The sequence below is a fragment of the Thalia democratica genome, chromosome 3 (genome assembly GCF_965202585.1).
Source record: "Thalia democratica chromosome 3, ktThaDemo2.hap1.1, whole genome shotgun sequence".
Classification (NCBI taxonomy): domain Eukaryota; kingdom Metazoa; phylum Chordata; class Thaliacea; order Salpida; family Salpidae; genus Thalia; species Thalia democratica.
The window spans coordinates 19,639,392-19,657,180 of NC_139167.1; the positions used below are offsets into that span (position 1 = coordinate 19,639,392).

At 22.5% G+C, this 17,789-nt stretch overlaps 1 protein-coding gene across 2 annotated transcripts; it reads right to left on the bottom strand.

Annotated features, from left to right (window-relative positions):
- Positions 1–1,183: 1,183 nt before the first annotated feature.
- On the bottom strand, positions 1,184–17,039 carry LOC145831621 (NAD kinase 2, mitochondrial-like). 2 transcript variants are annotated; one of them, XM_082938928.1, is made up of 12 exons: positions 16,882–17,039; positions 15,955–16,109; positions 15,693–15,716; positions 14,542–14,685; positions 13,869–13,990; positions 10,099–10,182; positions 9,678–9,850; positions 9,243–9,342; positions 7,395–7,517; positions 6,272–6,336; positions 5,436–5,571; positions 1,184–1,639 (listed from the first exon to the last, which is right to left on the bottom strand). In XM_082938928.1, the coding sequence occupies exons 1-12, from the start codon at positions 17,018–17,020 to the stop codon at positions 1,519–1,521; spliced, it is 1,386 nt and encodes a 461-aa protein (XP_082795054.1). In that variant the 5' UTR covers positions 17,021–17,039; the 3' UTR covers positions 1,184–1,518. The 2 variants fall into 2 exon arrangements, with proteins under 2 accessions (XP_082795054.1, XP_082795055.1); XM_082938929.1 differs by lacking the exon at positions 15,693–15,716.
- Between the last annotated feature and the right edge of the window lie 750 nt (positions 17,040–17,789).

Below are 17,789 nucleotides of genomic sequence, written 5' to 3' on the forward strand. Positions count from 1 at the left end.
TTGCTTTAAAACCAAAAATAATTTTTTTTTTAATTTTTTTTTTTGATTTCCCTTAGTTTGCATCTTATTTAAACTCTTAAATAGTTATTTTTTAAATAATGTTAATATCTTTTACGATTTGGCCCCAAAACAAAATGATGTATATTACACTATGATTTGCCTTGGTCATTTCCTAGATAAAAAATTGATAAAAGGAAAAAAACAATTAATAAGAATGTAAATTACAACAAATTTAATTAAACTATAATAATTTAATTACATTTGTTGTAATTCACATTCTTATTAATTGTTTTTTTCCTTTTATCAATTTTTTATCTAGGAAATGGCCAAGGCAAATGATAGTGTAACATACATCATTTTGTTTTGGGGCCAAATCGTAAAAGATATTAACATTATTTAAAAAATAACTATTTAAGAGTTTAAATAAGATGCAAACTAAGGGAAATCAAAAAAAAAAATTAAATAAAAAATATTTTTGGTTATAAAGCAATTTTAATAGAAAAAACAAAAAAAAAACATTTATTTTTGGAGGGACCCCATGAAATAATTCAAACCCCTAACCAAATTTTTTTTTCTTAAATTAAAGACAAAGGTGCGTTCTCTAAGATAAAAAAAAACTTTTTAGATAGCTTTTAAGATAAGGAAAATAATTGACATTAAAGTTTTATGTTTTTTGAAAAATTTATAAATTTGTCTATAAAATTAACTTTATGCTCGTTTCTTAAGTACATACCAAACTATAGTTATTCTAGAATTTTTACTTTCTAAATCATTTTAGTTTAAAAAATAAAATATTACACATCAAATGAAAACGACAAAATTGTTTTAATCTAGAAAACTTTCTTGGTAAACCTTTACGTAGTAAAAGGTAAAAGTTTAATTTTATAAGTCATGTCAAACTAAAATTAAAAAATATAAAACAGTGTTATTCAAAAATAAAACTTTAGACATTTTTAATATTACTTTTTGATTTTAAAATGAATTTAAATAGTCAAAAAACATCTGTACAAAGGATATCAAACATTTTAGTTTTTATAATATGTGTGAAAAACATTTAAACTCTAACCAAAAGCAACTTTAAAAGTAGACACCAAAAGTTATTATTAATAAAATATTTTATTGATAAGAACATTTATACTTATCAAAGTTTATATCAGAGTTTTTATGCAATTTTGTTCTTTTTAAAAGTTTAATTAAAATTAATTTACTTTATATGCAGAAAATCTGAAAAATTTTAACTAGATATTAGTCTAATTTAACCATGCACTATGGAGTTTAAAAAGAATTTAAATGAAACCGTTTGTAAAATTTGCAAATTTCTAGAATTAAAAGCTAACTTAATAATACCAAAGAGTCACGTTTAGCTGTAAGACTGTCACTAGTTCAAATTAAATCAACTAAATCTGTCACCATTTCAAGTATCAATAGCTAAATTTTCACTATAATAGATAACAAAAATTAAATTGTCAATAGTTCAAACGAGAGTAATTGAATTTTCACCAGAATGACAACTGAAATTCAGATGACAATAGTCTTCAGTTGGTCTTCCTGGTGAATTGAAATGTCGCATTGAGCACCGTCGTTGAAAGTGAACGAAGTTGAACCGTCAATACTAAGAGCTGCGTCCCAACATCGCGACCTAGTGGATAAAATAAACAATTCAAAAATTTATAAATAAAAAACTACCATAAAAAATTTTAACAAAAGAAGAAGCTTTACAAAATTGCCACCTAAGCTTGGAAACTACTGACATAAAATATAAGTTTATCATTGTTTAAAAATTATAAATAAGTTTTATGGACAATTTTATTAGGGATACAAACTTTGAAAAGTGGGGTTTTTAAGGATTTAATATTTCAAAAACACATCCGATTAATGATGTGACGTTTTTCTTTTAATAAGCAAATATTTGTTATATTTCACTCAGTTGATTTTAATATTTTTTTAGCAACAATTTTCATACCATAATGAATTATATTTTATTATACATTGTCTTATAGTTATATAGGGGCCTCATTTTAACTTGCTAAAAATTAATTAAAGAAAATTAATTTAACTTTTATAGTTATTTTTAAATATTAGTTGTCGAGTCATAAAATTTTTAGTCAAATTTAAAAACCATTTTTACCTTAATTACTTTTTATTGTAACTGCATGGTAGATAATTATGAAAATCTCCTTAAACAAATAAATTGAAGAAATTTTGAACCGAAAACCAGATATAGTTAAGTATACTTGTTATATAATATTTAAATACAAAATATCATAAAAATAGTAACCTGAAAAAAATAGTCAAATTAAAATATTGTTATCATGTTTAGAATTTTTTATATTAAATAACATTAACAGTAGCTATTTTTATTTGTAAAATATAACTAAAAACTTTTATTTGACTTTTTGATGATTTTTTTTAAATTTTATTTTAATTATACATAATAAATTTATTTCTTTTTCATAGTATAATGGCTTAAACTTGTAGTTATACTTTGAAACAACAGTATAATTTTAGATTTGTATGTATACAAACTTATAAATTATACTAAAATTAAATTACATTAGATAAGATTGTTTGAAAAGGATAACCTTTTTTGATATTAAGTTGTATCACTAGTACATAAAATAAGTAAAAAAATTAAATTGATTATTTTATTTAAAAAAGGTCAATATAATTGAATATATACATTTCGTTATTAGTAAGTAATACTACATTGCTAACTTTAAAGCTTTATTAAAACCAAAATCATTATTTTGCTCGCAACAAAACAACTAGTAAATAAAATATTAAAATATTAGCTTTTTGGTTTTTGACATTTAAAAAATCATTTATCCTGTATAGTTTTTAAAAAAAATTCAATTACTAAAACATATACTAATTAGTTTATAGAGACGTCAACCATAAAATCTCCCCAATACACAAGCTTAAGTCAAATCATAAATCAAATACCTTTAATACAAATTAAGTTATTCAATAAATAATGTATTTTACTTAAAACTTCCCTTATAAAACAATCGATTAAAATTACAATTAACAAAAGTTTATTAAATTTATCAAACAGTTTAAACTCAATAGTTTTTGCAAAAGTTTTTATTTAAAACGGAAATTACTGCAATAAATAACAGTTGTTTATAGTTTATTTAACCTTTACTCTATTGGTTATTTAATTATTTCTATACAAGAAAACTAAGAATTTATGTAAAAAAGAATTAATTAAACTAAATACTTCGTTTGAAATGTGTTTTTTGCTAAACATTTTAAACATTGTAAGAAATAACTAATCTTGCCGAGAAAAAGTATTACTTATAAAACTAATATTTATCTATTTTTAATTATAAAGCAAAATAAAAAACTATAAAAAATATTCATTTTAATTTTTAGTATAACCGTACATATACTTCTTTTCAATAAGCATTAACAATTTTTGAATAGATTGAGTTGGTTAATTCTTTTTCTGTATACTTTTCAAAACATAAATTTTATAATGCATTGTTATAAAAGCACATTAAACTTGTATAAAAAACTAGATGTTTTATTCAAACTATGCTACATATAAAACTAAAAGTTTATTTTAGAACAGAATTGAATATAATGAAGTTATCAAACAGAGCCAATAAAACTGCATTAGAGTGGCTACTTAAGTTTTGATTAACACAACATCACTGTATGACAAATGTGTTAATTATAAAGTTGGCATTTGTAGCTACTTTTATACGTACTTTATAATCTACATTGTATAACCTCACTACATTGGTGTAAGTTCAAATACTTCAATACATATTTGAAAGATTTGTAACAGAATTTATTTTAAAATTAAAATATCTTCATAATTGATTTTTGTAGAAGTACAGTCGTTAGCATAAATTTACTTAGTATTATACTGATTAATAAGTTTAAAATCTCAAAATGTTATTAATTAATCAAATTATAAGTCAAAAGTTTATGCTATAAGTTAGTTAGTATAAATTAGCTTTTAATGATTTATTTAATGATTTTGATTTTAAAACTGACAACTGGTAATTTGATAAATTTAAGAGATTGAGTTCTGCTTATAAAATTACAACTAATTAAGTTTTTATTTAAAACACGAGTTTACTTTTAAACAAAATTATATCTGTGTAGATAAGTTTTTTAAACATACATGCAAAATAATAAAAAACCAATGCAAAAGATGTTTTTTATTAAAATTTCTTCGTTTTAATTACCTTAATTTTATTAAATTATGTATATAAATTTTCTAAACTCATATAACTTTAAAAACTAGCGAGCTAGGTTTTATTGTTTTTCAAAACAAAATCCACACGCAAATAAAGTTGCTGCAATTAAATTTCTTATCAAACCTACAAGCACATAGCCAATAACTTGGTAGCATTTGTGTAAATATAAAGTTAATATTTAACTTGTGAGCTACAATGTTTTACAAAGTATGTGTTGTACAAATAAGATAATATTTGCAGCAAACTATTTGCTACTAAGTTCAAGCTAATTTTATTTTTAGAGTTTAAACTAATTTAAAACATAATCACTCTAAAATGATCAAATGATATGCCAATTTCAAAATGTTTTAAAGAATTTAGTATAAATAAGAGAGCGTTTTATGTTAAACTTTGAAAACAATTTAGGTAGATAAATTAAACTAAACATAACTGACAACTTTGATTGACTTTAAGAAAAGTAAAATATTTTTTATACACAAAATGTTTTCAAAACGTGATGAGTTTTAGTATAAATTGATTTATTAACATTAAGCTAATTTGTAAAAAATATTGTAAAGAACTTTAATTTATAAGTGGCACACCAACAATGAATTTATAAAAAAACTATATTCTAAACTATTTAATTGATTTGATTAAAATAGATCAAATTTTACAGTTGTTTTTCCTAAAAATAAGTTTAGCAACTTAAACAAGCTTTCAAATAATTGTATCACACACTTATTTGAAATACTGATATTTTTTTTTATAGTTTTCCAATTTTAGTTTTTTATTAGTACATCTTTGATATGAATTTATATATAAATAGTTTGGTTTTATTTAAAACTAAATTCAATTCTTCACATACATTTTAATTTTTATATAAATACTTATTTTTATATCAAATAAAACAAACTAACTTAAGTGATTTTTTTCACAAAATTAATGAATTTTTTACATTGTATTAAAATGTTTTGCATTAATATAAAAACAAACTAACTTAAATGTAATTTTTTCACAGAAGTTATTAGGTTTTTCAAACTTGTATATATAATTTTGTATTGAAATAAAAACAAACTAACTTTAGTGTTATTTTTTCACAGAAATTGTTAGGTTTTTCACACTTATAAATGTTATTTTGCATTAAAAATACAAACAAACTAACTTTAATGTTATTTTTTCACAGAAATTGTTAGGTTTTTCACATTTATAAATGTTATTTTGCATTAAAAATAAAAACAAACTAACTTTAGTGTGATTTTTTCACAGAAATTGTTAGGTTTTTCACATTTGTAAATGTTATTTTGCATGGGATCTCGAACTGAATACATCATTTTTGTTGAGTCGGCTTCAAATATATGTTGTGAAGATATTCTCTGGTATACTGTTAATTACGTTTGTAACAATTTAGGTATATAGTAAAACTTAAAAACACTTTACTACCTTAAACTTAATTAAAAATTACTATATTTATTGGTAGTTACATTGATCAGTCTTATAAAAAATTAATAACAAAATATATCAGTAAAAGTTTTGTTCAGATATTTAATTAATTTTACTTTGGTATTAAAGTTTGTTAAATAAAATACTATATATAATTATAGAAACATGTTTTAAAAATCAACTTTTAATAAAATAAGAAAATACAAATCATGCAAGATTTATACAAAGCTTTGAGTCATGGTACATAACTATTACTAATACTTTAAATTTTACGATGGTGTTATTTAAAATAATCTGTCATTACTAAAAAAAAGTATCATATTTTTATAAATAAAACTGTTACAAAATTTTATTAAACAACTTATTTGTATTCATTATCAAAAAACCTTTATTGTACCAGGTTTATAAAAACTGTAAGAAAAAGTTATGAATAAATTTTTGTGATAATATATACCTTACTTAGAAAAAAGGTAAAACTAATTAAAACTGACTCAAGCTGATTTTTAATGTTAAACTGAATAAGGTTATTTTTTTTAAATTAGTTGTTTGAATATTTTTAAAAACAGGTTTGTATTCAAACAAAATTTCAATTGTTCTATTTGATATATAAACTTTTTTAAAGAACAAAATTTAGAACAAACTTTCATCAACAGTTTTTTCATCGTGTTTTTCAGGTAAACACCTCAAAACTTTTCTTATTGTATCCCTGTTAAAAATTTACAAAAATATTTTGATAAACAGTATCAAACTTTTTAATTTAAATATTTTAAATTGTGTGAAAATTTTTAATTCAAGTACACTTAAGAATACTTTGATAGACCCTTAAAATTTATTCGACTAAAAAAAAATTTTAAAACGTAACATCAAATTTGAACTATGAAACTTTTAAAAGTTTAAGTTATTTTAAATCAGTTATAAGCTTTTAATAAAGATCTACATAAAATTTAATTGAAACATTTTTTCACACTTATAGAAAATAAAATTAAGCTATTAAATGAGCATTGAACTATACTTTTAAAAAATTTAATTAAAAACTTGCCAATAAAAAGTATTAAAATGTCTATTTTTATATACCACGTGCTTTTACCAAGCATTTAATAATATAACAAGACTGACACATTTTACATCAATGTTATTTTATGTTATTTTGATAAGATTATTAATAAAATAAAACCAAGGTAAATACATAATCATGAAAAATCAATATGACATAGTATATAAAAGCTGTTAAAGACGTAAATATTTGAACTCATGTTATTAAAGTCATGAAACTAACTTTATTGAGTAAAACGTGCATGTTCTTTATAATTTAAACGATTATTAAATTTATAAATCCTTATGTAATGTATATATTATACAAAGCCGAACAATCGGTTTTATACAAAAATATTTGTCGATGAACAACAGCAACTTCACAAAGAATAATATGCTAATTTGAACTGTTATTTCCAGACTTATATATTTAAACTTAGATATTTTATTCAACACATATACCTATGTAAGGTACAAATATTACAGGACGATATATAACTCACTTAAACAATTTTATTGAGTTATTATTTTCAGCTTAAATACTTATATTAAAATATATCTTAAACATAAATACCTGACCAAAATACATATACACAGTAATATATTACAATAAAATTCTATTTAAGTTGCTTTTTTACTAAAAATAACGTAGTGGCCCAGGAATTTTTGCTACACAAATGGCTACCTTGAGTTAAATAAAAACTTGATATTTTGTTATAATGTTATTTTTACCTGTGCAATGTGCAAATATTACAGGACCAAGCTGTACTTCCGGTACCAGTGGAAACCACAATTCCTGAACTTTTCTGTTTTTCTTCAACTGATCCGTCAACAGATATGCTGTAGTATGTTGGTCTGTGATAAAATAAAAATATAAGTTTAATGATACAATTCAGTATGTTGGTGTAAAAAAAAGTTTTAATGAATAAAGTTTACTGATATTGTTGTATATGGTCTGTAGTGAATACAAATATACAGTTATTTATAAAAACATATAAAGCTTAATGAAATACTGTAGCATGTTGGTTTGTGAACAAAAAAATGAAAGTATATTGATATTGTAGAATATGTAGGTTAATGTTGTATATAAATTGTAAATCAATTGTCAAAACGAGTAGTGCTATGTTGGTATGTGGTATACAGTATTTAATCTACTGGTATAATGTAGTTGTTAGTCTGAAAAAACGATACAAATATTAAAATAAATGAGCATCTAACAAAACACTACAGAAAATAATATATTTAAGTGTGGTAAATATAAAAAAGTTTAAGTTTATTAATATTATACCAAAAAGTAAAAGTTATTGGTATGTTAAAGCCTGTTGGTCTACATAATTGCAAAATATATTAAAAGCTAATTTAAATTAGTGAAATAAGAATAGAGTAAGAAATGGTTACAAAAAGAAACAAACCATGTATGTTTGAAGAAATTAAATGTTGTAATTTGATTTGATAATCTGATAATATTGCGACATATATAAAATAAAGTTTAACAGTGTATTTTATTGAATTTGGTCAATACACATGAAAACATTTATATGTCTGACTAACTGAATTTTTAAACTTTTAAAAACTGTTTTTGTAACTTAAACATGCGAAAGATTTAATTTATGTAAACTGTTTTTATCAGAGATCAAAAAATAATACTTTGAACAATTAGTATATTTATGCATCAGTTCAAAGTGCTTTTTTGTAAAAAATAAATTACTTTTAAGTATCATTTTTTATAAAAAACCCTAAAGTTTAAAAGTTACTTTTAAAAACTTTTCTTTTTAATATTAATTTTTTAAGTGTAAGTAGGCTAAAGTTTAATACTAAAGTATTTGTACTTAATATTTTTATGTTGTTAAAAAGTACAATTCACAACATCTGTGAACAATTTAAAATCAATAAACTCATGCATAATAAATGTATTTTATTGATTAGGAACTTATTTTTTCAAACTTTATTGATTCTGAAATTGTAGTTTTTTTTATATTGATTCTAAAAGTTTTGTTTGTAGTTTATAGATTAAAAATAAATTTGTTTGTAATTTATTGATCTACAACTGTCTTTTTTTATGTATCATTGATTATTTAATTAACTATGAAAATTATCGATCTTTAGATTACTGATATATTTGATTTATGTTTAAAAACAAAACTTGGCGAAAAAACAGTTAAAAAACTATATTGTTATTATTTTTCTTTAAAAAATAGTGTTTTTTTTTTAACATCAAATATTCTTAATATGATCACATACTAAACTTATAAAGCGATCGAATACAAATTGTTGAACAATTTAAAATCTTATATATGTAAATAGACATCAAAAAATAAGTTCTAAAGATTTATTAAAAAATAATATAAATTGAATAAATACAACTTTAGTTGGTGTAGTTCTCATTTAAAGTGTTGATGATGAACTAAAGATACTTTCTACTTTATCTTATTTTGAAGATAATCTTTCTCTATAATAAACTTTATTTAAATCAAAGCAAGTATTGGTAAGATAAAATTTTCAACTTAAATAGAAGATAATAAATCACCATAATAAACTTAGTTAAATGTTATTATAACAAGTAAAAACTTTTTAACTAACACAGAAGACAGTAGTTCTCCATAATAAATTTCATTCAATGCTAGTATTGGTAATGGTGTTTTTTGCTGGATTTCCCCTCCAGGTGCGTTTAATGGTTCTCCTTGTAAAAATAAACAGTTTTAATAAATTATATAAAATAAAAGTAAAACATTATATTATTATCATTTAGTTCAACACTTTAAAATTTTATAAACACTGTATTTAATATAAAGTCTTTTTTTTTGCGGCAAATTTAGCACTTTAGTTTTTTTACGAAACTCTTTCTAATATTTAGCAACGCTTTTTGTAATTAAACTTTAACTAATTAAAAGTATATTAACTAACTATCATGATATTTAGAAGATTTTTTGCCAATACAAGACCATATAAGTAAAATAGAAATCTTACAAAAGTTTTAAATAAAAGAAGCTAAAACTGTAATAAATATCAACTAACTATCGTGATATTTAGAAGGCCTGTCCCCAATGTATGAGTCATCATTCTCACAGCTTGCTCCTATATAATTGTGGGGTCTCGTATTTCTCTGCAGGTCCAAACTGTTCTTCATGGGAACGTAGCACTCTGGTGGTCCGGACACCTCAACTCGCAATCTGGTTCGATGCAGCCAACTGTTTATTGTAATTATTTTTGAAAGAATTTATAATATAAGTTTAACATACGGAGATATAAAGCTAGTTTTAAAATGTAACAAACTGTAATAAGTCTTATGGTTTGATTATCTGTTGAATTTTTAGATTGAATGCAAACAAAAGAACTAACAATTAATCAACAGTTGTAAAAAAATTTGTCAAGTTTTTACACTTAGTGTTTTGAAACACAATCAATTTTTTCTTGTACTTGTGTTTAATCAACTAACTTGAAAATATTGTTGTTAATTCTGTCCAACACTTGGTTGAAATCTTCAGAACAAATAGCAGGTAGGCACAGGTGGCCTTCAGATCTGTCGTATAAAAAATACTGAAAATTTACCAAATTGAAAAAGTTAGTTGTCTTATTTAAAAATAGTGAACATTCATAGTTGGCCATACGATTTGTTGTAAAGATAGTTTTTATGTACATTGTTAAACAGATGAAACAACAAAGCAACATTTCATGTTACAAACATATTAAATTTAGATTATATTACTATAGTTATAAGAGCTTCAATGAGAAAAAACATCTTTATCTTTTTGTCTTCCTTAAAAGTTCTTAAAGAAAATAAGTCCAAACTACTAAAAGTTCAAACTTTAGAACTGTTGCTTAGAAACACAATTGCTTAAAGATATGTTCCAGTTTTAATTACTTTTGTTAAATAATTAATTATGCAGTGTAAAGCTTTTTAGAAAAGCCCTTATTAAAGCATTCGGCAAACACTTAAGCAATTAAGTCGTTTACGACATGCTAAACAATTTTTTTTAAAGTAAAATAATCAGACAGCAATTTTAAAAAACTATGAAAACTATTACATTATTTACTTTTGATTACAAGTTCATAATTTTTTTTTGCTGCATTAAGTTTTTAAAGTTAACTCTTTTATTTACAAATAAACTCTGTATTTTTCATGAACTTAAGTCAAAACATTTTTAAGTTATCTTGTTGAACAAATCTTATATATTATAATTCAGTACATATTTTTTCAATTTTCAAAACTTTTCTTAGTTAAAAATTAATAAATGACTAGTTTTGCTTTCACAAACTTCTAAAGTTTAAACCTTAAATGACTATCTGAGCATATGTTTTTTAAAAAGTGTTCCAATTTTAATTACTTATGTTAAATAATTAATTAAGCAGTGTAAACCTTTAAAGACAAGCCCTTATTAGAGCTTTCAGCAAACACTTAAGTAATTAAGCGGACTAGGATTTACTTAAAAAAAGTTTTCAAAAATAAGTAATATAATTACACAGTAATTTAAAAAAAACACTGAAAACTATGTATAACTTATTTTTTTTAAATTCCCACCATATACAACTTACACTAGTCAAGAACTTTAAAAAGTTGTAGTTTTACAATCAACAAGGACAACAAAATGTTTTATGTTTAACTTTTATATTTTTTATTTTATAAAAACAGTAACAATTTTTGTTCATTACTTTGAATTTAAATTTAAACTCTTCTTTTAGATAAACTTTAAACTTTTCAAACAATTTTTGCCAATTCGATCATCAGACCACAGGTTTCGGTAGACTGAGACCGGTTTCGTCCTTATTAGGACTCATCATTTAGATTTGATCAACCCTTTTCTTTCTTTAAGTAAACTTTAAAATTTTCATACACCTACTAGTGCCAAAATACTTCAATGCTTGAAATTATGACAGACAACATTTATTGTCAGCTTTCTAACATTGTAACAAATTTTTTAACTATTCTTTAGTGTGAACAACTAATTCAACATTTCGATAAATTGCAAATACTTTATACCAAGTTGAGTCACATAAACAAGATTAAGTTGACAGAAATTTAAAAACAAGCAAATCAATAACTTAGAGTTTGACAGTATTCATTCCAGACATAGGTTTATTTTCAATGTTTGAAGTTGTAAAATTAGTAAAGGCAGTTTAGTTAAAACCTAGTTTTAAATAATAAAAATGACAACCTAGTTCGATTGTAACATAACTATTGTAAAAAATACAATATTGCTTCTACTGTCTTAAAATAAACAAATAACACGCTTTCTATTCACTAGTACTTTCGTTTATTAAAACATTATCAAGCGATAAACGGCTAAAATTATAAAAAAACAATTAATAGTAACTAATTTATAAAGAAAACAAAATTAAATAAAAGTTAAAACTTAAATTTTTACTTAAACTAGTTGGATTAGTATTAAGGGCATTAAGGTTAATTTTTTTTTCACTACTTGATCATAGTTTGTACAGCTTTAACTATGCTACAGGTTGCTATTTACAGATTGTTAAAACTAAAAATAATTTTTGAAATACAGCCAGTTAAAGTTGGAGGGTAAAATAAGATTCTTAAAGGAGGCCCATCCTAAAAAAGCAAAAAATTTCTAGTTAACTTAACACCTATCGCCTTCGGTTTTTGAGATAATTACCTCAAAGTACAGGAAATGTTCCTTGCAATATTTAAAACAAATTTCAAAAAAATAAAAAAATATTATAAAAATAGACAAAAAAAGTCTTTTTTTGCTTTTTTGTCATAATATTTTTAACAAAAAAATCTAAAAATAAACAATAAATATTTATATAATTATTAACCTAGTAGGATCAGTGTTAATGCCAATGATAGGTTTATTCCCGTATCTAATCAGTGATGCAGTAGATAGAAGTTAGTTAATATTTTAATTTTTTTCAATTGTTAACTCAAATGTTCAATTTTATACAATTGATTAGTTACATTTGCCTGAATTTTGTACTCTTTTGAAAACTATTTTAAGTACTATTTCACTATTTTTAACTACTATATTTTGTAGAACAAAACTTATTTAAAATAATATACTGTATAACTTTTTAATTTTCAAAACTTATCTTTATGAAAAATTAATAAATGACTAGTTGTGCTTTTCCAAACTTTTAAAAGTTTAAGCACTAAATAACTACCTGAGTTTTTTAAGATATGTTCCAGTTTTAATTACTTTTGTTAAATAATTAATTTTGTAAACTTTAGCTTTTAAGACGAGCCCTTATTAAAGCTTTCAGCAAACACTTAAATATTTAAGCAGACTATGATACGCTTAAACAAAAATTTTAAATGAAGTAAAATAATTACATAGTAATTTAAATGCAACATTGAATACTATGTACAACTTTTTTTAAAATTCCCACCATACATAACTTACACTAATCAAGTATCTATATGGAACTGTATTGTTAATATCAACAGGACAACAAAATATTTATATTTAACTTTAAAATATTTAATTTTTTAGAAACAATAAAAAATTTTGTTTATTATTTTGTAAATAATTTAAAAAAATCTAACTCTTTTATGAATAAACAAACTCTGAATTTCTAATGCACCAACTAGTGCCAAAACATTTTTACGCTGAAAAAAATACTATAAATAACATTTGTTGTCATATTTTATTAAAATTTTTAACTATTCTTTAGTGCAAAAAACTAATTTTATTTTATTTCAATAACCAAAAACCAACCTAGTTTGACAGTATTGATACCAAACAAAGGTTTATTTTCAACTTTTAAAGTTGTAAAATTAGTAAAGGTAATTAAGTTAAAAACCTAGTTTTAAATAACAAAAATTACAGCCTAGTTTGATTAGTATCAAGGGCTTTGGGGGGGGGGGCATTATTTTTTCAAAACTTGATCATAATTTGTACATCTTTAACTAAGCTACAACATATTTGTTGCTATTTACATATTTTCTTACATATTTACTTTAATTAACTTTTAAGTTCAGCCGGTTAAAGTTGGTGGGTACAATAGGATTCTTGAAGGAGGCAAAAACTCAAAAAGAAAATAAACTAAATAAAACTATTTAACTTAACACCTATCTCCTCCGGTTCATGAGATAAAAACCTTAAATGATCAGGAAATGTTCCTTTCAATATTTAAAAAAAATTCAAAAATCTAGAAAAAAAAAAAAAAAAGAACTTTTTTTTGTTTTTTTGTCATAAGATTTAAAAAAAAAAAATCTAACAAATGAAAAATGAAAAATAACTAATTGTAAACCTAGTTGGGTCAGTATTTATTCCAATAATAGGTTTATTCCTGTTCCTAATCAGTGATGCAGTTGATAGAAAAGTTCCGTCTCCACCAGCAGATAAAATGGCGTCCGCCCATTCAAATGTGTCCTGGGAATAAATAATTTTTATTTACTTATTTTCATTTGATTTATGTTACTAGCTTTTAAACTATTTTCTTGTATTGGTCATTGTAATATTTATCTTATATTTGATAAAGGTAGATTAACCCAAAATATCTTTATATAAGTGTTTTCACAAATTTTAAAATTTGAAAACCGTACATTATTGATTTTAATTTGTATGTATAAAAATGTAGATAATTTATGATTTTAATTTAGATTATGTTTAATTAGTATCAAATAATTATTTAAACATTAAAACCCAATAATTTTGGTTTTCTAACTAAAATGTTACCATTAACTAAAGAATTAAAACAACTAGTTTTTATAAAGCATAAAAATTACAAGCAGTACATCATAAACACTAACATAAACTTTTTTTAGTTTTGAAAATCTTTGTAACTTTTGCATGAAATAGTAAAATTGTATAATTATAAACAAGGTAAAGTTATGTATTTTAGACTATCTTATTAAAGTGTAGTTCTTAGAACCAAATGATATAAATATTTTTAGTACACTTTTTACAAACTTTCAAGCAACCTGATTATTGTTGAGATCAGTTCTTGAGAAGACTTCAAACTTAATGTTTTTCTTCTTGAGTACAGACAATATTTTACCAATTGCTTTTTGGTGCATGTTGTGCCGTTTGAGCAGTTTGTCATAAGAAGAACCCCTTCTTCTAAGCTGTTGGTTTTTGAAGTAATAATAAAATAATGATTTTGAAGTTTTGTTATAAAATAACTTAAAATTTATACTAGATAGATTATATAGATTTTTATTAATATTTTTACAAAGTATTTTACTTGTTTGAACAAATATCAAAAATTTTTGCAAGTTTTTGTTATTTATTCTACTGTAAATTACTTTGTAAGTGATATGTGACTATTTTTTATGCTAAAAAAGGAAATACCTAATTTATTGAAAAAAGCTAAAAGTTCAAAAAAATTATATTTTGTGAGCTAGTATGAGACAACTTTAAAAAAACATTCACTAGTTTAAGAAGTATAACTTTTTAAGTAGTATTATAAAATCAAAAAACCACATGATTTAAAACTCTTAGAGAGTTTAAAAAAATAACAATTAAATAAAAACTTTTCATTTAAAAAGTGTACATAAAAATTAAAAAAAATACAAAAAATGTATTTAGCTTTGCCAAAAAATAAATAAAATGTTTAAGTTTTTAATTTTTGAATTATACTTTTTTACAACATAATTTTAATAAACAAGATTTAAACAAATTATGCCATACATGAATCAACAGAAAATACCTTAACTACAACTAATTTAAAATATAGTTTATTCAAACTTAAATAGTATTTACATAATTATCACTTCAAAAACTAAAATTAATTTGACTAAACTAAGTTTATTACTAATCACACCAACACAATATAAAAATAAATAATTACAACACAAAGCTTTGAAAAACTTATAAGTTGTTATTGGTGAAGTTTAAGTTTAATATTATTAACTTCTTTGGTGAATTAAAATGATTTAGAGTTTAAGATATTGAATAAAAAAGCATATTGTAATGTTTTTTTAATGTGATACTTTGATGGCTTCTATTTTAGCACATTATAAATACGCCTGTGCAAAAAACTGCAGGTTACTACTGAAGCAAATTTAAAAACAGCAAACAAATAAAAGACCAAATTACAAGATTTAACATTTGCACTGCAAAATCAAATAACCTTCTGGGGATTTTGTTCATTATTCTGTTGATTTTTGTTTAAACTTTAAATATTAGTTTTGATAACAAAAAAATAAAAATTTTCTTAAAAATATGTTTTTATATTTAATTGACCACTAAACGATTAAAATATTTTATAATTTTTTTTTTATAAACATAAGTTTTACAGATTAGAATGGACAAATAAAGTTTCTTTTAAATATTAGTATATATAAATTTGAAAATTTTAAACTTCTATTATCAACAGCTTCTGTAAAACTAACACTTTTTTCAAACTCTTCATTGTTACATTCTTGGTACCTTTGTCTTTCAAAATCGTATCTGGTTGTCTTGCCAACAATAACAACTTTCTTCAGCTTCAATGCTTGTTCACGTTCTTTTTGTTGACAGTTGTTGTGGTATGATGATGTTTGTGAGTCTGTAAAGCAATTATAAACTTAAAGTTAAAAAAAAAATTGAAGAAAATTTACTATGTCATATGGTCATACCTACCTATAAATCATAGAAACACTGTACTATTTTAAACTAAACAACACTATACTAAGTATAAATACTTTATGCAACTCAATGAAACTAATTAACTTGCAGACAAACACAGTAAGATATAATCTTCAATATTATAAACACAATAACTATTTCATTTAGTAAATTATCTATTAATTTTTAGAAGTGGTTCTTAACCCAGGATAAATATCCCCTGAGGAAAAATTCCTTTGTTTTAGGGGGAAAATTTACTTTATTACAAGTAATGTAATGTTTATTAATAGTCTTTTTAATTTATAAGCTAGTAACTAACTGTAATATCTTTTAAGTTTTTTAAATTCTTTAAAATTTATGATATTTTATAACTAATAAGGTTTAAGTTCAAAAATCTTTTTTTTTTCTCAAAATAAAACACTGTTTTGTATATGGGGGTAAAATTAGTAATTATTTTCCAAAAAGGGATAAAACATGAAAAAAAGGTTAAGAACCGCTGATTTAAAGGGTTATTAAATTAAGTTGAAACAAAATTTTAACAAAACTTATTCAAAACAAAACTTAGTTTGAATTTCTTTTTTTTGCTTTATAGTCAAAATACTTTGTTAACTACTTTTTTCTAATTACATTTTAAAACTTTAAAAACATATTATTTAAAAAAAAGCATGAATATATACCAATGATTTACTTTAAAATAATAAAGCAATACTAACCATTGTTTGGGTTGTAAGCAAAGTTTTTTCCACAACAAAGAAACTTCTTTTTAAATATACTTTTGAATATGTGGGAGTCACAAGAGAATATTGAATCATAATTTCTTGTAAAAATACAAGCTTTGTTCATTTTGTACATGTACTTTTTTTGTTAATCTAAAAACTGTAAATCAGTTATGACTGCATTATTAGTTTTTTATTTAAACAATACTTTAGTAGTGCAAAGCTAGTGCACACCAGTTAAAATTTCCTTTTATTGTTGGCTATTAAGCTAAATTTTGTTAACTTAAATGTTATAAAATCAAACTTTTTCTTTTGTAATGTAGTTAAACAAGAAGTTAAGTAATTTTCAAGTATGTATTTTTCTCAAATTTTACTTATTTTCTACAAACTTTTAGCTAAAAATTAATTACACAAAAGTAGTATTCATAAAAAAAAACTATAAGTGGTCTTAACATTTTTCAGAAGGTGTTAATCATTTAGTATGAACTTGAAAATAATAACACTGAAAGATAACTGTAAAAAATAAAAAAAAATAAAAACTTTAACTTTTATAACATTAATTTAAGAAAAATATTATTTGAGAAAAAACAATTTGATGACATTTATTATTGGAGAAATAATTGCTGGTTATTTTTTACTAGAAAAATATTTTGTTTAATAAAATGAATTGCAAATTTTCTCAAATGGCTTAACAATATGCATTATTATGTATTTTATTTAACAACATAACTATGTTATTGATCAAAAAAATAGCTTTGCAGACATAACTTTACAATTCTATCCAAGTAAATGCTTGCTAAATTATTTGCTAGCATAAGTTTTCAATGTTTTATAAATTCTTTAAACTTTATGTAAGTCAAATCACCTTTGATTTTGTGATAGCTAGAAAAGTTTGTTTTAAGGTA

Coding starts and splice junctions, on each gene's coding strand:
- LOC145831621 (XM_082938928.1), bottom strand. CDS start 17,020: ATGTACAAAATGAACAAAGCTTGTATTTTTACAAGAAATTATGATTCA. Junction 16,110..16,881: donor TGCTTACAACCCAAACAATG/GTTAGTATTGCT, acceptor ATTGCTTTACAG/ACTCACAAACATCATCATAC. Junction 5,572..6,271: donor TGAAAAAACTGTTGATGAAA/GTTTGTTCTAAA, acceptor CGTAATTAACAG/TATACCAGAGAATATCTTCA.